This window comes from Brassica oleracea, chromosome C9 (assembly GCF_000695525.1).
Source record: "Brassica oleracea var. oleracea cultivar TO1000 chromosome C9, BOL, whole genome shotgun sequence".
NCBI lineage: Eukaryota > Viridiplantae > Streptophyta > Magnoliopsida > Brassicales > Brassicaceae > Brassica > Brassica oleracea.
This window is the reverse complement of record NC_027756.1, coordinates 2,173,622-2,197,088: the sequence shown is the minus strand read 5'-3', so window position 1 is coordinate 2,197,088 and position 23,467 is coordinate 2,173,622. Positions and strand designations below refer to the sequence as shown.

Sequence of the window (23,467 nt, the reverse complement as noted above, 5' to 3'; positions counted from 1 at the left end):
ATCAATTCCGTGAGTAAACTACAGTTCATAGTTGTCACAAATCGTCGTCCCCCCCTTTAACAAAAAAAACTATATATATTTTGGTATCAAATATATAGTTCACAAATATTCATTGTATATATATTTATATATCTAAGTTTTTTTTTTAACACCATATATCTATGTTATGCCTCTTTATCTATATATTTTGGTATCAAATATATAGTTCTCAAATATTCATTGTATATATATATATATACGTTATGCCTCTTATCTAATATCATTTGACGTTTTTTGTTAGCAGGGAAAAGTTTGGTTAGGCCCTAATCTTCTTATATGTCTGAAACCACCCGCTGTTAATATCTGATGATATGATGTAAATCACCCCTCCCAACATAAATCAAATTAGGAATACAATAGATCCAATTCTTTACGTTACATCACTAGTCCAGACTCCAGACACATCGTCGGTAGCATTTCAATGTTACATGACAACGACGACCAAAACTTCAAGTTTGGTATTATCTTTGATCATCATTAGACATTAGCCAACATGTCTATATACCCGAATCCAAAAAAGGAAGAAGGCGAAATTGATGTAGATGGCCATCTGGTTATATGGTAGGGAATCTATGAAAACGGCAATTGTACATTTTATCATATTAAGCAAAATGAGTTTACCCATTTCAAACAGAAAAGCAAAACCAGTTGAATTATTTCTTGTTAACAAACTTAAAATCACGTTTTATGAAAACTCACTTTTGGTTATTTGTTAATTAAGAAAGTATAATTATTAATTAAGAAAGTATAATTAGCACATGACCATGTTAGAAAAATAAATTAGGGTCGTAGGTCCTAATATCACGGATGTTGCCGAACAAAATAAAGCATAAGATAAGAGATCTTTCTCTGTATAATGAAAATATTAGATTGAGATTTTTTTATAGGAAAAATGGGATATTATAAAGAGTATGATTCAAAGGTGACAATGGCACCAAGACAAACTAATTAATTATAATTGTATCAAAGGAAAAGTCATTAACGTTGGACCCTACAATACCCATTTAAAGGCAAACAATAATAATTCTCAAACATGTTATCTGAGCTATCGGTTGAATCAAATTATATAATTATAATTCATGTACTCACTTCCATTATAATCAGATTTATTTATGGAATGTGGTGATTATCAATCTGTAAATAGGTTTATCTATTACCTATAAGCACTGTATACAGTCGAAAGTTTCTTTTGCTGAGTTTTAAGTACCTTTTACAACTAATAAAGTTGTGCCTATAATAAAGCGAAATCTCACAAAGATCATCAAACCAGCCGTCCGTTATACATTCTTTTCTTTATTTCCTTTAAAAAGGGTTCATTAAGTTCGGCAAACAACAAAAATAATCCATTAAAATTTAACCATGTCCTTTTTTGTACAAGACGATTAAATATATTTTATATATGATACAAGACCTAGATCTCTTGATATTAATTTATTTAGTGAAAAACGGTCACTATGTCAAATACATTTCTAAAAGTTATTCACTTATTCCACACGAATTTTAATTCGACATAAGCAAGCATGGTCAACATGATCTTTGTTTATGTCAATCAATCAATCAACCTTTAGATACAATGTCAATATCTAGTGACAATCAACGATTCAAAATTAGTGAAACTTGTTTGAGGGTTGTTTGTTGTTATTTTATGTTGTGTCCCCTACCAAACATCGGTGCTTCCTCAAAAAGAATAAAAGACATTTCGTTAAAATACACCACGATATCTTCATTATGTTGGAAAATAAGTGTTATAAAGCATAAAAGAACTTTCCATCAATGGATCAAGTTAGAAAAAAGGAATCATAGTAGCAGTAAACCATAGACCATATCTTATTTAACACTCACATGCCCCGATTTTGGCCTCAACCCAATCTTTGAATCTTATGTTAAACAATAATTATAGGAATATTAATTTGATATACTATAGCATAAATTAGATGCTTTGCTCGAGGAAAGGGGTGCACTAACGACCGAATCCACATATTTACTATTTTATACATTTATTTATTCTTCTGTTGTCGTTGGCATTTGGCCTATCAGTATCAGTATTTTCCTATTTTCACTATCAAAGACCAACTTCATTGCGAATTTCTCAAACAATACCTCATCAATAAAATAAAATAAATATAAGAAAATTAGGAAAAAAAATGAATTGGGGTTCTTATTTGAGATAGGGTGAAATAGTCATGAAAACATCAGGTACCATTGGTCCATATATGATTGGTTTATTTGCTCTAACTAGTAAAATTTAACTAAACAAACAGATTAGATTAATATCAATATTTAGAGGTTGAGATCATCTATACGGGGTTCTTAGGGATAGACATGCTCTAATAGGTCTGAGTACTTGTTTTATGATTATTATTATTTTTTGTTACTAAAATGTTAAATTTACTTGTACTATGATGTTTATTCATAACAAAGAAAAATCAGGAACAAAGTAAGAAACTGATGAAAAGAGGTACAATAAAACTTACTCTTCACAAAGTAATTATCAATGTTTAGGATTAAAATAACATTATGTATCTCAGTCCATGGATAATGCTGTCGATAAAACTTACTTTTTTTTAAAGAAGATAAAACTTATACTTAAGATTTTTATAACAATAAAAATGACATTTGGAAATATATAAACTATGCCAGTCCCATACAAGCAAGAAAGAAGCAGATATATTTGAATCATTTTGTTTATGTCCTGTAATTGTTAAATGTTTAGATGACACATTGATTTTCAATAGTTGAAATTTATCTCCATCAATCAAATAGAGCGTGATCATGTTTTTAGGCTATATAGGACACCCATACATGTATAAGAACTAAAATGGAGCTCTTAGTCTTAGCATCACAAAATTTGATCTCTCAGCAATACTAAGTTTGGTTTTGTTCTGAATCATACTCATGGCATACTAAAAACAAATGAAATGATAAGTCCATGAAACAAACTTTAATTTATGGATTACAAATTTCTGAATCAAATATAAATTATTAGTTTCGGAATTTTCTTCCAGTCTGTTGGCTCATAAGATCCTTCTCGTCTTTGTTAAATTTACTAGGTTAAATGGTAACAGAGTGAGATATATATATATATATCTTTTTTTTTTGCAATTTCGATTTAGTTTTAAACTGTTGTTATTTTGAAGCAAAAAAAAAAATATTTTGCAATTTCGGCAAGTATGTAGGATAGTTTTTTCTGGACTACTGAGCCAAGCTTTACGTGCACCTTGGGCTGTCAATTATTTATGGTTAACCCCTTTGAGATCCATTACAAAGTAGTTCACCCTGCATGGAACTTTATCGAATTATCTTGTAAAATTTCATACATCCATGTAAAATAAATTGTATCCAACACCATTAAGGATGTCAACTAGAGCCAAAATCTGATGAGAAAACACAGTCAGTGGCCTTTGGAAAAAACCAAATATCACCCGTTTTTCTTTCTTCATATACTTCTTTGTTTTTCAGGTGTTTCACCCGTTCTCCTCCTTCAACTATTTTAATCATTTTTTCAAGTACAAAGCTTTTGTCTTATAATTTTGTTTCCTTCGAGTTAATTCTCTAAACCTTGCTTCCATTTTTCTTTCAACAGATTTCTGTTAATCTGATAAATCACAATTTTATAATATAATGTTTTAACATTCATTCAAAATAAAAATGACATCGTTTTTAGAAGAAATACATAATTTTATACAAATTATAAAATTTATAATAACTAAAGGATATACAACCAGATTAACTTTGGTGGGTTTTTGTAACTAAAAGATAAAACTACAAAACCAAACTAATGAAAAATCTTTTTATACAAAAATTCATGTTCTTAATGACTAAGAGAGGTTTTGGGATAGTAGGTCTGTACTTCTATAAATTGAGATCTTAACTATTTTAAATTCATTCTTTTTTGAAAAAAAAATCTCTCGCAATGAGACTTACTTGAACATTTTACCCCTTAGACATTAATACTAAGATTTGTTGTAAAAAAAAAGACATTAATACTAAGATAATCTAAGAGTTTTGACCGCTATTTCAAATTCTCATTAGTTAAAAAAAATACTAAGATAATCTAAGAATTTTGAGCGCTATGTCAAGTTCTCATTAGTTAAAAACAAAATTAGTTTATCACAATTTTTATTGGATTATACACCTAAATATGCTAGATTTTAACATTAATGTCAACTAACACTTTGTGTCTTTATATTTTGACCAGAGCTGTACTTTCAAATTTGTTATAGAAATTTCTATAACATGTATTTCAAAACCACTAATTAAATTACACCAAATATGAATTTGTTAAAAAAAAAACAAAATATGGATTTGTTTACAAAACTATTAATTTGAATACATCATTAATTTATGAAACGACAAATTATAGTACTCCCAAAAACACATTAATTCATTACTCACAATATATCAATATAAGTGGTTTTTAAAGTTTTTGCACATGAATTAAGAAAAGAGAAATTGGTGTGGATACACCCAAAAATCTATATAATTTGCCATATACTCTTGTTTCTTTTTAATACTTTTATGACTATAATACCCTTTATCTCTAGATCTCTCTCTTCTCCCTTTTCTGTATTCTAATCTCTTTATCTCTCATACATGTTCTTCAAATCATCTTCTAATTCAACACAAATCTTTATTTTTTTTATTCTGATTCTTTTGACACCCATAATGCTAATCTTATTATCTCACCCCAATTCCAATGTTTCCAATTTCGAATCACAATCAACTTTTATAAGCTTTCAATCGCAAAATGTATGTGTTGTAGTACTCTTGAAGATTGTGGAAATTCGACGATTCTCTGTGCGATTATCGAATAATCTGTTATCTCTGTTGCGGATTCATGGAGAAAGGATCGGAAGATCTCGGGAAGAAGAAAGCTTGAAATCTACATTCTTTTATTTAGATAATATATACGTTAGTAGGTATTTTATTACTTACCTGCTATTATTTAGATTTTAATGGATTCTTAATCGATACATGGAGTGTTAGCTGTTACAAATAGATTTGGGGCTATTTGATAGATAACTAATTAATTGTTAATAGTTTCATTAACTGATATATTATTTGTTAGCCGATACATTTGTTTGATACATAGATTGTTAGATGATACTGAAATTATTAGCTGATATGTAGATTGTTACCTGCTATGTAAATATTTAGCTGATAGATCTGGAGTTATATGTTTTCGATAAAGCATGAGGGCATTTTCGTCCGCACAGTGTCAAAAGGTTACTCATTTTTGGGTTATCCATAATCATGGGCATTCAGCTAATTTGGACCTTAATTGGGTATATTCAACACATTGTCCCTTAAGAAAATCCAAGTTTTATACAATTTACATTGTTTACATAAAGATGTTAATAAATGAAACTAATTTAATCAATAAGAAAAAAAAAACAGTATTTTGTAATTGGTCACAAAATTCAAATACTATTAAATTCTATCTAAAATAGTGAGAACATCCGCTATTTCTAAACAATTTTTTTTTCTTTAAAGTGATACAAAGAGAGTATTTCTCAGTAATTAGCATCAAATGACCTTCTTATTTTCAACTTGCAGTTTCTTTTCCTTAGTCTCCACATTAATTACAGCAAAACTACAGTTCCCAGTCCACGAGCACATACGAATATCTCTCTATCTCATCTCTTAATGTTTTTTTTTTTTGATCAAATTTTTTTTTGGATCAAATCTCATCTCTTAATGTTTATATCGTCTTTGACCACTGGTCTTCTTTAACACTGGCTCTCTCTCTCTCTCTCTCTCCATTATATACACACATCACACCTTCTCCACACTCTCATTCTCTCTCCATTTCTTTCTTTTATTTCGTCACTCCCAAACAAAACACTCATAAAGAGTTCTCGAACTCACAAATCAATTGTCAGTTTTTTTAAAATACAAAACGTTATTATTTATTTTCTTTATCTTTCTGCTCTGGATCTCTCCTCCATTGCCAATGATCTCTTCCTCTCTCTGAGCCAACTCGTGTCTGACTCGCTTCTCCTTCCTTAATCTCACTCAACAAAAATGTCAGAGACAACGGCAGATGCAAAGCCGGTTCCTCCGGCTGAAGCCGAGAAAAAGAAAGAACAGAGCTTACCGTTCTTCAAACTCTTCTCATTCGCTGATAAATTTGATCATCTGTTAATGATCACTGGCTCTATAGGCGCCATTATTCACGGCTCCTCCATGCCTGTCTTCTTCTTGCTTTTCGGTGAAATGGTTAATGGATTCGGCAAGAACCAGATGGATTTACACCAAATGACACATGAAGTCTCCAAAGTAAAAAATCAAATCATCTCATTTCTCTCGTTTAATTTTATTTTAATTAAAATATATATTCAAGATCTGATCTGTTGTGTTATGTCTTAAAATTTGCAGTATGCTCTGTACTTTGTCTACTTGGGTTTGGTTGTCTGCGTCTCTTCGTACGCAGGTTTGCCTCAAATTTAAAATCCAAAATTTATAATCAGTACCTCTAATCCATTTTTTTTTACCAATACCTCTAATCCATTTATATATTTGCAATTTTAAATAGAATTTTTATTACATAAATGAATTTTGCTTTAATATATGTTTATATAATAGAGCTTAATTATTTTATGTAAAGGGAAAATATATAATTAGGTTAAGAAGAGATCCTAAACCGAGACAGAAATTATTTAATAATATAAAATATCACTGTTTTAATAAAAACATACTATGGATCAAAATACTTCTCTATAATTTTTTTTAGTAAAAAAAAAAATATATATATATGAATTGAGTTTAAAATGTTCTAGAAAAATTCAATAAAATAATTCTTTTTAAGTTTTTGTCAAAAATAGTGTTCAAGCAAGAAAATGACTGGTAAAACATTTTATCAAAGGGTAAAAATATTTATATCTTAGCTAATTTAGATTTAGTGTTTAAAGTTAAAAACTGAGATTTGAGGATAGAGTTTTAAATTTTAAAAAATAAAAATAAAAATACTAAAATTTTCAAAAAAAGATTATTGTGGTCATTTTTCTCGGTTATATTTGTGACAAAAATCTATAAAAAAAAAACTATTCAACAGAATTTCTAGATGTTCTATGTAAACCTAGAAACAGAAATCATATGATAGGATAAGAAAGAAATTCAATTTTTTTTTGTAATTGTAAAAAGTGGAGGGTAAGCCGAGACCACGTGACTACTTGAGTCATGGACTCATCCTTTGTCTGTATCGATTATGCCGTCATCAAAATGGAATCTCTTTCACATTTATAACGCTTTGAAAAAATAATAATATTATTATGAAATACAGAGATTGCATGTTGGATGTACTCTGGAGAAAGACAAGTAGCTGCGTTAAGGAAGAAGTATCTTGAAGCTGTCTTGAAACAAGACGTTGGATTCTTCGACACCGATGCAAGAACTGGCGACATTGTCTTCAGTGTCTCTACCGATACTCTTCTTGTCCAAGACGCCATCAGCGAGAAGGTAACCAAGTACAAAATCTGTGTCCCGTTTACGTTAGCAAACAGTCAGTTATCGTGCACCTCGGGCGGGTGCGCGATAGCAAAACTGAGTTAACGTGCGCTTGATACTATCATTCTATTTTTTCCGCAGGTTGGGAACTTCATACATTACTTGTCAACGTTTTTGGCGGGGCTTGTGGTTGGGTTTGTGTCAGCATGGAGGCTAGCTTTGTTGAGTGTGGCGGTGATTCCCGGAATCGCATTCGCAGGCGGTTTATACGCTTACACTCTCACCGGCATCACTTCCAAGAGCCGTGAGTCTTACGCAAACGCCGGTGTTATAGCCGAGCAGGTGAAAAAGATCTTTTCTTTATAATATGCTTTACACTGTTCTTAGGCTTGCTCGTTGTACTTGATCCCTCTAATGATTATGTCTCTCTTCCTTGTCTTTCAATCCAACAAGGACTTAAACAGTGGTTTCATGTAATAATTAACCTTTAACTTAAATCTTTTAGGTATGCACAAAAAAAGTTCGATAACAAAAATAACACAAAGAGAAAAATCTCTAAAATAGCACAATCTAAGAGGTAGAATGACTAAATTACTCTGAACCATAAATCTTTACACTAACCTCATTTTCTATATATTAAAACCTAAACATTAGTCGCTAAAATCAAATTTAAATATAAAATACCTAAAAAGGTGTTTTAGTGCTATCATAGGATATTTTAAAAAAAAATCTTGTGTGCTATAATTTGAATAAAATTTTTTTATTTATTTTTTGTGAATTTACAGGCAATTGCTCAGGTTCGAACTGTTTACTCATATGTTGGAGAGAGCAAGGCTCTTAGCTCGTACTCAGAGGCGATTCAGTACACTCTTAAGCTTGGTTATAAAGCTGGGATGGCTAAAGGATTAGGTTTAGGATGTACTTATGGAATAGCTTGCATGTCATGGGCCTTGGTGTTCTGGTACGCTGGTGTTTTCATCAGGAGCGGAACAACAGATGGAGGAAAAGCATTCACTGCTATCTTCTCAGCCATTGTTGGTGGAATGTAAGAAAACAGAACATCAAACTGATGTTTTTATGTTATAGACTTTAACATGTGACTATGTTGTTTTTAGGAGTTTGGGACAATCTTTCTCAAATCTTGGAGCGTTTAGTAAAGGCAAATCTGCTGGTTACAAGCTAATGGAGATAATTAACCAGAGACCAACTATAGTACAAGACCCGTTGGATGGGAAATGCTTGGAGCAAGTTCATGGAAACATTGAGTTTAAAGATGTGACGTTTAGCTATCCTTCACGTCCTGATGTTATCATCTTCAGAAACTTCTCTATCTTCTTCCCTTCTGGGAAGACCGTGGCTGTGGTTGGTGGTAGTGGCTCTGGGAAGAGTACTGTTGTGTCCCTTATAGAGAGGTTCTACGACCCAAACAACGGTAACTTGAGTAACAAGTAACTCTTTTTATCTAGGTTTTTGCCTAGTGTATGGATCTTGATAACTTTTTTTTAATGAGCAGGGAAGATTCTGTTGGATGGTGTTGAGATAAAGACGCTTCAGTTGAAGTTCTTGCGTGAACAGATCGGTCTTGTGAATCAAGAACCTGCTCTCTTCGCCACAACCATACTTGAGAACATACTCTACGGGAAACCTAATGCAACACTAGACGAAGTTGAAGCTGCTGCGTCCGCTGCCAACGCGCATAGCTTCATCACGTTGCTTCCTAAAGGCTACGACACACAGGTTGGAGAGCGTGGTGTTCAACTGTCAGGTGGACAGAAGCAAAGAATCGCAATCGCTAGGGCGATGCTAAAAGACCCCAAGATTCTGTTACTAGACGAAGCAACGAGCGCTCTTGACGCTAGCTCTGAGAGCATAGTTCAAGAGGCTTTAGACAGAGTCATGGTCGGGAGAACCACAGTGGTCGTCGCTCATCGTCTCTGCACCATACGTAACGTTGACTCCATCGCGGTGATACAGCAAGGACAAGTTGTTGAGACCGGAACACACGAAGAGCTCGTAGCTAAGTCTGGTCCTTACGCATCGCTCATCAGGTTTCAAGAGATGGTTGGTACTCGTGACTTCTCTAACCCGTCAACACGTCGCACTCGTTCTACACGTTTGAGCCATTCCTTGTCGACCAAGTCACTGAGCTTAAGGTCAGGGAGTTTGAGGAACTTGAGCTACTCTTACAGCACTGGAGCTGATGGTCGGATAGAGATGATATCAAACGCAGAGAGTGATAGAAAGACTCGTCCCCCTCAAAACTACTTTTATAGGCTTCTCAAGCTTAATGCACCTGAATGGCCTTACTCAATCATGGGAGCTGTTGGCTCGGTTCTGTCTGGTTTTATCGGTCCAACGTTTGCTATTGTGATGAGTAATATGATTGAAGTGTTCTACTACACTGACTATGTTTCAATGGAGAGGAAGACAAAAGAGTATGTGTTCATCTACATTGGTGCTGGTATCTATGCTGTGATAGCTTATTTGATCCAGCATTACTTCTTTAGCATCATGGGGGAGAATCTCACAACAAGAGTAAGAAGAATGATGCTCTCAGGTAATGTATCAAAATCTTGAAATATTTTTTTATAGTTCCATTTTTGATTTTTTTTGTTTGTTTTTTTTATTAGCAATCTTGAGGAATGAAGTTGGTTGGTTTGATGAGGATGAACACAACTCTAGCTTGATTGCTGCAAGGTTAGCCACTGATGCAGCTGATGTTAAATCTGCTATAGCAGAGAGAATCTCAGTGATTCTGCAGAACATGACTTCACTTCTCACGTCTTTCATAGTTGCTTTCATCATTGAGTGGAGAGTCTCACTTCTCATCTTATGCACATTCCCACTTCTAGTCCTTGCTAACTTTGCTCAGGTAACAAAATTCTCAATTCTTTGTTTCGCAACTATATGCACATTAAAACAATCTTTAAGGGTTATGATCTATTGAGTCTGCACTTCAAAACTTGATTAAGTTAAAGGCAGTAAAAGAGTAACTAACTTTTATGTTTTCTAAACTATTGTTTATTTTATATGCAAAAGTTCAAAACTTTATAGAACATGTCAACACATTCACTGCCTTCTGCAATTGCATTTCCTTTTCCAATAATAATCATAAAAGAATTATTCAGTCTTTTTTTTTCTCTTTTATTTAGAATAGTGTGACTGTGAGGGTCAAGATGATGGAGCCCTCACATCAATAAAGTAGACTTTTACATCTGTGAAGAGTATTTATTATATAGTTTCTATTGGTAGTACGGCACATAGATAGCAGTGTTCATGAAAATAGCTAAGATTCATCTGTCTTTTTATGTATCTACCTTCTTACTTTACATCTACTATATCTTTCCTACTTTAAGCTTTCATAAATCTCTCTAGGTCGTTCGGGTATTCGTTGGCATTCGGATCAGATTTTTTGGGTTTTCGAATTTTCAGATTTACGCTTCTAGGTCTCATACTAAAATTTTATTAGTACGGGTCGGGTTCGGATAATAACACTTCGGGTTCGGTTCAAAATTGTATTGCATCATAAAACCCATAAAGTAATCATATATCGTACGGATTCGGATTATATCGGTTCGGTTCAGATATAACCAAAGTAAAAAACAAAATTTTTGAAGTAAAATATAAAGAAAAACATCTAAATTAAATAAAAATTAATCTATCACATATAAAATTGATAAAATAACAATAAAATGTTAAATCAAGCATGAAAACAAACATCATTTGTAAACAATATGTATTGCCTTATAGAGAGTAGACTTTTTATTTCAATGAGCAAATTATAAAATACTTTATTATAACTAATTGTGTACTTAAAGCATTTATTAGAATTTTAATATTTATTATTATATATAATATTACAACAAATATTGAATTTAATATTTAGAATACTGATATATATTTCAAAATATTTATATTGACTATTAATTTCGGATTTTTCGGGTTACCCGTTCGGATTCGGTTAATAACACTTCGGGTTTGGATATTTTTTGTACCACCCTACAAAACCCGTTCGAGTATTTTTACGTTTCAGATCGGATAACAAATCGGGTTTTTTGGTTCGGGTTCGGATTTCAGGTTCTGGATTTTATTGCCAGGCCTAAATCTCTCTATCTCTGCACTCTGAATTCTGATCACACCCTTTTATATTTTAATTATATTTCCTATAAACCCATTTCTCATATTCACATAAATCCAAAAACCCTGCCACCTTTCTTTTCACACCAAGAACCAATTATTACTAGGCATTGCGTAAGAAGAGCAGTGATTTATTCAAAAAAACCATTGTTGTTTTCTTCATTGGTCAAATTTCTTGTCTCAGTTTTTTATTTACTCATCCAAGTTGTGTGTGTGTGTCAGAGTGTCAGTGTTAAACAATCAACCAATGGTCCATGTTTTCTTGTGTTTCTTTGCTTGGTACATTAGGTTGTGACAAGTTTTTGTTTTTACTAGCTGCAAGCTTCAGAACTTTGCTTAAGATATCACCAACATTTTTTCAAAATGTCAATAATATTCTTCACCCGTTATCTAATGAAAATCTATCAATAGATTTCACACGCAAGGACCTAGAGATACAATGTACTTGCACTATAATTGATGGTGTTGACGTTTTGCATGTGTGATTAACTGAATGGTTCTTCATCATGTTCTAATCTAGTTAAGTTAACCAATATTTAACATCAGTGTTCTAAAAATTGGTTTAGTAGGCGTCTAGGTAAATTGAGTTTTCCTTGAATAATTTTAAAAAAAAAAATCAGTTTAGATGCTAAAAAATTGGTATAGGTATCCGCCTAATCTGTTACAAAACAAAAAAAAAAAAAAAAAAAAAAAAAAAAAAAAAGTATCCGCCTAATCAATAATCCTCTATAAAACACGTAATTATTTTCTATCGATTTCTTGAACATTGTTTAACATCTTTAATTGTTCTGATGAATAAGTATCTATATTGCAGCAACTATCTCTGAAGGGTTTTGCTGGAGACACAGCCAAGGCTCATGCAAAGACATCAATGATTGCTGGTGAAGGAGTCAGCAACATTAGAACCGTAGCAGCTTTCAATGCACAAAGCAAGATCCTCTCCTTGTTCAGCCACGAGCTCCGTGTCCCTCAGAAAAGAAGCTTCTACAGAAGTCAAACCTCAGGTTTCCTCTTTGGCCTCTCCCAGCTTGCTCTCTATGGATCCGAGGCTGTAATCCTCTGGTACGGTGCCCACCTTGTGAGCCAAGGCAAGTCAACCTTCTCCAAAGTGATCAAAGTCTTTGTGGTTTTAGTCATTACAGCAAACTCTGTTGCTGAAACGGTTAGTCTTGCTCCTGAAATCATCCGGGGAGGTGAGGCCGTTGGTTCGGTTTTCTCGGTGTTGGATAGGCAGACAAGGATTGATCCGGACGATGCTGATGCTGATCCGGCCGAGACAATACGTGGAGACATTGAGTTTAGACATGTGGATTTTGCGTACCCTTCAAGACCGGATGTAATGGTGTTCACAGACTTTAACCTTAGGATACGAGCTGGACATAGCCAAGCTCTTGTCGGGGCAAGTGGCTCAGGGAAAAGCTCTGTGATCGCTATGATCGAACGGTTCTACGACCCGCTTGCTGGTAAAGTTATGATTGATGGTAAAGACATCCGCAGGCTAAACCTAAAGTCTCTGAGGTTGAAGATAGGTCTTGTTCAACAAGAACCAGCTCTCTTTGCAGCTACCATCTTCGACAACATCGCATATGGTAAAGATGGTGCGACTGAGTCCGAGGTTATCGAGGCGGCTAGAGCTGCAAACGCTCATGGTTTCATCAGTGGTTTGCCTGAAGGCTACAAGACTCCAGTGGGTGAGAGAGGAGTGCAGTTATCAGGTGGACAGAAGCAGAGGATCGCTATAGCAAGAGCAGTGCTCAAGAACCCTAGTGTGTTGCTTCTTGACGAAGCAACAAGCGCGTTAGATGCTGAGTCTGAATGTGTGCTTCAGGAAGCTTTAGAGAGGCTCATGAGAGGTAGGACTACGGTGGTGGTTGCTCACAGGTTGTCAACCATAAGAGGTGTTGATTGCATTGGTGTGATTCAAGATGGGAGGATTGTGGAGCAAGGCAGGCATTCTGAGCTTGTAAGCCGACCAGAGGGAGCTTATTCAAGGCTGTTACAGCTTCAAACTCATAGGATTTGAAGCTTGATGGATTAAGAACAAAAAGTGAATTTATGTAATTTATTTTATCAGAATTTATATTTGGGAAGATTATATGGGCTATAATGATAATATGAATAGGTGTAGATAATGAAGCTTTTGATTGTTTATGAAGGTTCTTTAAGGTTCCTCTTTTATTTTATTTTATTTTATCTTTGGCATAAGCTTATATATGCTTATGTGCCCTCTCTGGGACTTGAGACTCAACTATATTTCGTTTTGGTTAATCAATATTTGGCAAAAATGCTTAGTGGGTTAAGTTCATTAGCAGAATTGGTTGGACACGTTGGGAGTCCTTTGAATTTGATCAGACATAGTTTAATCCGATCAAGTGGTCTTAGAGTGAGTCCACGATTAACATATCATGTACAAATATACGATTACATTATTTTCTAAAACAGATTGGGCTGCTTATCAATGTTTAATACTCGAACTGAAAGTGGACTAAGGGGTCAAAGAACACGCAAGCTTTGGAGAACTCACCACTAACCCAAGAGTTACTTGCTCTCAAATAGGATATTGTAGATTTATCTTCCAATAGTTGTGGATGAAAGGTTAGGATGTAATCACTCATTTCCTTTTTCATTATTCCTTTCTGGTGTGTGTGGATATTAAGTTCAAAACTAGATTTTGACCCGCGCTTTCAAAGCGCGGGTTTATTTTTGTTTTTTTTTTCAATTGACAAATATTTAGTAAATGTCACATTTTCATATATTTGTGTTTTATTTTATAAAAGACTTAAAAATTTTATCTTTATTTATCGTATTTCATTTTAAATGACTATTTATGTTAAAAAAATTAAACTTTATTTTTTTAATGAATTAAGTTGGTATAACTCTGATAAATTAATTTTATTATGGGGTTAATATTTTAATTAAAAAATTATATACTTTTAATAAAGATTTATACTTTTCAATAAAAAAATTCAATTATTTTTATGAATGCTTAAATTATATTAAGAAAAGAAAAAAATAATAATTAAAAATAGTTGAAAAAAAATTATTTGAACTTGGACTCAATGGTCCAAAGTAAAAAAAAAGGTGAGAATTGAATCTGATTTTTTAATAGGTCCAAATGGCCCAAGAGAGATTTGATTTGGGCTGGATCCAAAAATAATGACCCAATATAGATTTGTTATTAATATTACTTAATTGCCCTTAATGAAACATGCAATGTTAGTGAAGAAAACATGCCCCTAAGGTAATTATGACAATAGGATCCTGCTTTAATAGTATAGATTATATGAAAATGAAACAAACCAAAGAAACCACTTTCTTATTGTAATTATAATTTTTATCTCTTCAATATGATTAGTCTATATGTTGGATATTTTGACAATAATATTTATGAATGTTCGAATTTGGATGATGACGCATGGATAACAATAACACAGACTATTTTATTGATTTCTCATAGTCCAGATATTTGGATTTTCTAAGTTTATGTATTGTTAATTGCAGTTTAAAATTTATTTTTATCAAATTTCACGGATATGAGTTCTGCCACCCGGATTCGAATTCCGGTCACTGACCAGCGCAAGCTAGATCTTTGGTCGTTTTAGTCTCTAGTCTGGACCACATTGGTGGGACCAGGACATTCGGTTATCAGAAAAAAAAAAAAAAAAAATCAGCACAAATGTGAAATGATTAATTAGGAAATATTCATATAGCTTTTACATATAGATTACATAAACTTAAAAGCATCTCATGCGAGAAAGTAATGAACACCTCAGGAAAAGCTGAATCGAGTTATGAATTTTATGGAAAGTGTTACTGTGTTAGTGTTATCATTACAACCTCAAAATAATTTCGAATAGACTAGTATACCACTTTTAAATAAAGAAATAGATTGAATATGAAGCAGCATTGAATGTCCCTACTTTACTGACTGAGACACCTCAGGTGTCCCGTACCAGTAGGGTGTTCACTTTACAGTAGTAGGCGCGTATTTTCAGTTTGTAAATGTCGTATATACAAAAGCATATTCTTAAAGACAGCTATAACGAAATGTGAAGTGTTATGATCCCACATTGAAAGTTTAATTTAGCCAATACTAATGTATAAAAGGTTTGAACTAATCCCTTTATTGTTAACTGATTTTAAATTTTTTTAATCAGAATCTCGTTTGTTGATTCGAATAGAATGGTTCAAAAATGGTTGATTATTGGTTGTGAATGGGCATATTAAGATCTTACATTAGAGTTTAAAGAAATTAATACCAATATATGAAAAAATTGAGTTAATCCACTTATTACATATTGTCAATCAATTTTATATTTGAAAGTTCATAAAACTTTACGTGAAAAAATTAATTATCAATTCAGACTTAATTTGGATCTTGTTAAAGTATCAAACGATTAACCAATAAAAATGTATTTTAACAAGAAGAAAAAGAAGTGACATGTTTTTTTTATAACCGTGACATAATTCCAAAAGCTTTCTACGTTCAAAGACTAATCACCATGAGGTCCGCATGATCCGCGTTTTTTTAGTGCTTAAAACGTTCCGGGTGATCAAAGAGAATCGAACCCAGTGCGGTGCTCACAACTGTGAGTTCTTTACCACTAGGCGATATAAGAGTTACATATACCATATAATATCAAATATATAAACGAAATTTTAAACTTTATGCTTATAATCTCTTTTGATAACTGATTTTTCTTTGAAACGCTCATTTGATAAGATTAGTTTCCGATTATACCTCCTAAAACCTAAATTTTCTATTTTCAGCATAATTTCGAATCTAACTAATCTAACGCCATGAATACAAGATTTTTAGAATTTTAGTTCGGTGTATTGAACGTACTGCATTTTCTTTACCAAACTTAATTCATTTTACATAATTCGACAATTATCTCAAGTCATCAACCCCGTGCCACTACGCATGCGACCAAATCCACTTAACAAAAAGACCAAGAGGAAACATTTGATGTGATAGATCAACACATTTCTTCTATAGTTTTCGCTTCGATTAAAATGGATCCTCTCCTCTTGGGGTAGAAAAATAGAAACGTTGAGCATATTTAATGATTTTCCTTGCATAAAAAGACAATGCCACAAGATTATAAATCTCATAAAACAATTATATGCATTTATCTTATAATTAGTAGTATAATATAAAATAGAGTAATAGATCTAAATGTACATCATGTAGGGAAACGAAACATAAACCGATATAGGTCTTAGTAGTGGGCCTTATCTGGGCTTTTACTTTCTGGGAAAGCTAAGATATGCTGGAGCACAAATGAAACAGATATCCATAACAAAAAATATTGAACCAAACCGAGGTTTAGGAATTTTGGTTCTGCTTCTGTCGGATAGGCGGGATTGATAAATGAAATGGACTTGGTTCTCAGTTAACAGGTAACTTAACCCTTAAAATAAATTCGCCATTTCTTCTTTCAACGATGTCATCGTCATCGAGATGCTGTCGTTTTCACCGTCGAACCTTCTCAACCGAACTTCTCCTTCTGATATTCTTTGTCGCCATGTCAAGTCATTGTCGTTTCCCTTGTCATAAGAGCATCTCCAATCATAAGTTCAAAAGTTCTCTTTGTTTATTGATTTAGTTATTTAGGAAAAGTCAAATTGTTATTGAATAATTAAAATATTAATTTTTCATTTTCTTAAGAAACTCTAACGAGGTTCAGTCGATAATTTTACTCTGATACTCTAAGAATAACAGTCTTCATCGACGAGAAAACTCCCAAAACAACTAGACCCATAATAAGTTTTTAATCCCCTTTCTCGTTTCTCTTATGCGTGACAATATTTGCAACGCTTTGTCCATCTTTTCCTTGTATCTACAACGTTTTTTCTTTAGGCCGTATGGGTCTTCCATGACCGGAACGTTAATATTTTAAATACTCCGAATATATATTTGTTTACTAACCACATAATCAGTCTACATAATTATTCTCTATGCATTGGCTTCATTCACATAATATCATTGTAAATTATTTTTCTATAGCTCATCTATCTTTTCAAATATTCCACCTTAAACATAGTTTAAAAAAAGAGTTCTCTCTGTATATTAATCGAAAAATAAGTACGTTTTTGTGATATAATTAGAAAAAAATATTTTTTAGACCTTTTAACATTCACCACCGTATAGTATAAGTTAGTTACTATGTTACAATGTTATGGTAATTTATGGATTCAACGTCCATATTGCTATCGTGATACTTCACCGCCTACTTGCAATAGTGTCGGTAATATTAATAAAACTCGGTTACGTGATATCATAAAGTTGTTAGTACAATTCAACGTTGGTAAAAAGAAGTTGGTGTAAGGAGTTAAAGCAATTATATATTGGTAAATTGACCAATCGGTTTGTGAGTAAAGCTATAGGTAGGTGAAGTGTGCTTAAACATCATTAAGTATTCTGTCGGCCTATAATATCATTTCTTATACAGTATTCTTCTATTTAAAACTTATAAGAAAAATAACTTATAAGAAAGTCAAGACGTATTGATGACTCGTCTAAATCACTATTATAGCATGCTGTTTATTATAATTACGAATTTTAGCAAAATCGTAAGCTTAAACTACGACGTTGATTCCGCAGCGTAAACCTAACTATACCAGAAATTTCAACTATTTAAATGAGAATACTGTATATAGCTGCATACGAAAATTCAATTATTGCATATGGCTGCCTTTTCTCATCATTTCTTCATTAACTTATATTTAAAATTCTTATTTTGTTACATTATGTTTGAATGGACCAAAGTTGATAGGAAAAATCTAAAGAGATCGTTGGACATAAAAACACTGTGGAGCCTAAGCGGCCTAACATTTAGTACCCGAAACCCACATGGACTAGCATGTTACATCTCCTGCAACTAATTATATATGTATATTACATACATACAATTATACACGCACAATGTCTACATTTATCTGCATTATTTTACAAAAGAATGGAGTGAGTTTTACAAAATATTTATTAGGAAGAAGAGGTGGAATATTCAACACATATTTGGCTGCCTCAACCAAATCCAAAGCTATAGAAATAATTGCGAAATACTATTTTAAGAAACAAATTCAAGTTTGAAGGAAAAGAGCCAAATTAGTCTTTAAATATTTTCTATGTATTTAACGGTTATAATCGCAATATATACCATCTGAAAATCATTTACCCTGCTCAAAATAAGTAGAATATAGTTATATTGCTTATCTTTAATCGATTAAAACTTGTTTGATAAGTTCATTAAAATAAGTTCATTAAAATAGAGAATGAAACAACCATACTAGTCCAATTAACCATTGTGATGTGAAATTTAGCCAAGCAATGCTTTAACAATATCATACTTTGGTGTCCCCATGAAGGACCATAAATAAATAAATAATTAGTATGAAAATGTTGCTTGACATGTTTCTCTCATCAAGCCATGTCATAATCTATTTGAAATGTGAAAATGGGAAAATTAGAAATTAAAAAGATGGCTTAAGATGTTCATTCTCCCTTCTATTATTTCAAATAGGTAATTTTTATTTATTTGTTTTCTTTTTAGCTTATGTAGCATAAGTTCTAAAATGTCCATTTGTAAATTTTAAACTAGAAGGTAAACTATAATCTATTAATAAGTACGAACTTCTCCCTAACTTAAACTTTGTAACAGTAATTTTGGAAGGTATGTTGCGTTGGGAATGTGAATCACAACACCACTGATTTTGGAGAAGAAAACATGGTTAAGTTGACTAAAATTTATAATCAATGGGAATTAATTAGTCATTTTCCCTAATTTGTTGATACTTTTGTATGTTATGTAAATAATGCACACACAAAGGACGTAATTAAGTACATTTTGTTCCCGTGGTAATCATGATTAAGAATCTAATTAAGGAGGCATAATCCGAGATCTTAAGCAACCACATGGGACATGTATGCCGTTTAGCATCAAGTGTACAAAATCAAGTTTCCGAAACAGAGTTAAATTAGGAAGAAGACGAACTTATCATGACTACTTTTTTTTGAGTAATCAGTTTCAAGGTAGAAGGAAGTCCACGCTTGATCCTTTTTCGATGTAATGCTTCAGTAATTAGATTCAGCGAACATTGATAAACACAACGCATACACAAATGATCTATATTCTTCTTTTTTTTAAAGATGATCAGCTATGAACTTTCTAGATTATTCACTAGCTCTAGTTCTTAATACTAACACAATGTGAAAATTTAGTAAATAGTAATGGAAATGAATATAGAAAGTCAATGTCATCACATGGTATTGCCTTTTAGCGACATGCACATAAAGGGCCACATTGTTAGCTCAACATGGAACACTTCTCTTAAATCCCACTTCAACTTCAATAGCAGCTTTGGGAACACACAGCTTTTTCATATCTTTCTCTATTTAAAATCCAAACCCTCCTCCATTATTCAACATATATATATAATAACCTCAATTATCAATATTTTTACTAGTTTTTGTGTTTTCAAACAAATGATATTTAAAATTGGCAGTGATCTCTCCATAAAATTTACTGTAACTTAGCTATGGCTTTCTGTTAGAGATAGCTAAACATGTTGCAATCTGGATAATACGAGTAATTTGTGATATTTTCATAGATAAATGTCTATCAGAAAAACACTCATATATTTTGTAAGAGATAAATATGTCACTATTATACCACTATAAGCATAAACTATTGCATGGTACAAGTTAGCAAGAAAAAATGATTACTGATCTTAATATTACATATCCATTTCACATCTACCCTCTAGGTATATATATACACGAGATAAAAGTTTTCTATAAATTATTTCAAACGATTTCGGTTAGAGGTTATCAAATCTATTTCTCTCATATTACATCATTGTCTAGGCTTATTTCTCTCTTCTCTCTCAATCCCTCTCCTGTGGTCCTCGACCTATTTAAGTCCCTCTTATCACTTTCTCAGTTTCTTCATATCTCTAAGTGTCTTTACACAATACTTCCTTACATTTCAGTTTTCTTCTCTTTCTGCTTCCACACCTTCAACAAAATATAAAACTCGTGGAATAAACATAAACCTTCTATATCTACTGGCTATATAGACTCTTATTTTTCTTCATAAACTTAACTCCCTTATTAAGTATTATAACCTTTTTATCTCTTGCTACTCCTCCCCATCTCTTCTCTATTGTCCAATCCGGAGAAAGAGATAAAGTACGCAGCTTAAGTTTCACTTTCTTGCGACATAAGTAGTGTTACAACTAAGCAACAAGTAAAATCCTACAAAGAATGTCTAACAGAAGATCAAGACAATCTTCAAGTGCTCTGAGGATCTCCGATGACCAGATGATCGACCTCGTAAGTAAGCTCCGTGTTCTTTTGCCTGAGATTCGTGAACGACGCCGTTCTGACAAGGTAAAATGCATAACATCAATTTCGCCCGACCTCTTTATATATAGTTCAGTTTTTCCCCTTTTAAAAAGGAAGAAAATAACTTTTTCGTTAAAAAGAAGATGGAACACAAATTTATCAAACTAAACGTCGAAACTTTTGACTCCTGACAGCGTATTTGTTTTCTATTTTGACCAAATGGAAACGTCTAAAAACTCATGTTTGCGTGATGTCCGTACATGTATGTGGTCTTGATTATGTTTGCAAATAATATTAAATATTAGGTGTCAGCATCGAAGGTACTACAAGAGACATGCAACTATATAAGAAAGCTGCATAGAAAAGTTGACAATCTCAGTGACCGTTTGTCGCAGCTCCTCGACTCAGTTGATGAAGATAGCCAAGAAGCTGCCGTCATTAGAAGCTTGCTTATGTAACCTTCCAATATAGTGATTTATTATAATAGAAAATATTAATTTATATGTAATATGTTGATCGTCCTTAATATACTATCAAGCGACGTGTTTTTAATGAGCTTCCGAATTTCGGTCCAGCAGTTACATTTAATTATAGTCTGATTATGTTCTGTGCTTACAAAATATCGATCATCGAGAACAGGATTATCGCTCGTTACGAGAGGGGGTTTTAAGTGGTAGGGTCCACTTTTTTGTGTTAAAAACGGTAATAGAAGAGATGAAATAAAGATGACTTTGGTATATTTCTTGCACCGTTGGCGGACTCCACTGATACGTGGCAGTCCACGATTAATGCGCATTTTTTTTTTTAAGTCGGCCAAAACAAAAAAAAATTTGAGCCTATGAAAACGTGTTGACGATAATTATGGTCTGAGGTGTGTGAACTCGATTGTGTCAGTCAAAAGATAGAAGAAAATGCAGAATGAATAAATAATGAATAATCCATTGTACTATTTTTATTCCTAATGGATAAATTGATCTCTTATCAAAATACTTGAAAGTTTTAAAATTCATTACTAACAAATATATATACCTTATCCCGGTTATATAAAATATTTAATATTTATTATTTATTGGGTATGCACCGGCTCATAATTTATTGCATTCTATAAATGCACGTGACGTTGACGAAGTAATGAGGGGTATCTACATTTAACGTCCGATAAATCTATTTGGAAAAACTTTGGTTTTGTGCAGGGGTGGGCAAAATTTACGAACCCAACCGAGTCAAACCGAACCAACCGAACCGAAACCGATTCAAACCGAATCAAAGTCTATTTCAAACTATTCGGTTGAAGATTTTCCCAACCCAAATGGTTCGGTTCTGTTAAAAACCGAAACGAACCGAAAAACCGATGTGTTTTTGTAATTATTAAAAATATTAGTAATACCAATATACTAAAATTCTAATACTAAACCACATATTTTCCATTTTTTATTCATTAACATATATAATTCTAACTTAATAAGTAATCATCAAAATATTTGATTTAAAATATTTCATTCATTCCATGCTTTTTAATTTTAATGATATAAGTGACATTATTAATGATGTTTTTTTTAGTTAACTTTCATTTTTTTTAATTCTTATATATACTTTTTGTGACTTTTAAAGGTTTTTGTTTCAGTTTTATATTGAAATTAGTTCACATAGTTTATGTTTACACATGCCTATAACGAGGAAAAATTACGAGAAAATATATTCCTCGTAAATTTACGAGAAAATTACTACGATTTTACGACAAAACTGAATTTCGTCGTAAAGTCGTAGTAAAGTTACAAGAAAAATGTTTCGTGGTAATTTACATGTAAATTTACGTCGATTTTACGAGGAAAGAGAAAATTCGTTGTAAAGTCCTTGTAACTTTACAAGGCTTTTACGACGAAACATGTTACCATTAATTTTTGTGAAAATGTGTTTTAAGCACGCTTTACCAAACTGATACCCTCGGTTTAGAGATTTTGGAATAACTTGATTAGCTGCTATCAAAGTTACACCTCGTGAACGAATAGTTGCTAGAGAAGAATCACTTTTACAAGAAGAAGTGTGTATCACTGAAGTGGAAGTATCTGAACAACAAACTGATGACATCCTTCTAATTGATTTGGATAACCGTCAATATGAAGATCTTTTCGACGATATGACGGATGAAGAAAGTGAAGAAGAGTTCGATGCAAGCGATGATAATCATTGTACTGATATTGTTGAAAACTCGAATGATTCAAAATGATGTAATATATGTTTTAAATATTTTAAAAAAATTTATAAATCAGTTTAAGACTTAATGCAAGTGTATATTGTTTGGTTGTAATAATTATTTCTTGGCTTTTAAGGATTTAATTGGAGTTTAGAGTTTAAGAGAAAATAGGATAAATGGGAGAATGGGGGAATGGGGTAAAAGGGATATGAGGTTATAGGTAAGAGACTTTGGGGGTTAGGGATTTGATTTTCAGGGATTCAGATATAGTCGTAGTAAATTCGTCGTAATGGAAAACACGG

At 32.5% G+C, this 23,467-nt stretch overlaps 2 protein-coding genes across 2 annotated transcripts; both read left to right on the top strand.

The window, feature by feature from the left end:
• The first annotated feature begins 5,788 nt into the window (after positions 1–5,788).
• On the top strand, positions 5,789–13,810 carry LOC106318533 (ABC transporter B family member 19-like). The gene is made up of 9 exons (XM_013756554.1): positions 5,789–6,318; positions 6,418–6,472; positions 7,322–7,497; positions 7,627–7,827; positions 8,271–8,530; positions 8,601–8,917; positions 8,999–10,042; positions 10,116–10,357; positions 12,437–13,810. The coding sequence occupies exons 1-9, from the start codon at positions 6,064–6,066 to the stop codon at positions 13,643–13,645; spliced, it is 3,759 nt and encodes a 1,252-aa protein (XP_013612008.1). The 5' UTR covers positions 5,789–6,063; the 3' UTR covers positions 13,646–13,810.
• Positions 13,811–20,458: 6,648 nt separating this feature from the next.
• On the top strand, positions 20,459–21,535 carry LOC106316050 (transcription factor PRE5). The gene is made up of 2 exons (XM_013753913.1): positions 20,459–21,016; positions 21,277–21,535. Exons 1-2 carry the CDS (start codon positions 20,891–20,893, stop codon positions 21,427–21,429), a joined length of 279 nt encoding a protein of 92 aa, XP_013609367.1. The 5' UTR covers positions 20,459–20,890; the 3' UTR covers positions 21,430–21,535.
• The last annotated feature ends 1,932 nt before the right edge of the window (positions 21,536–23,467 follow it).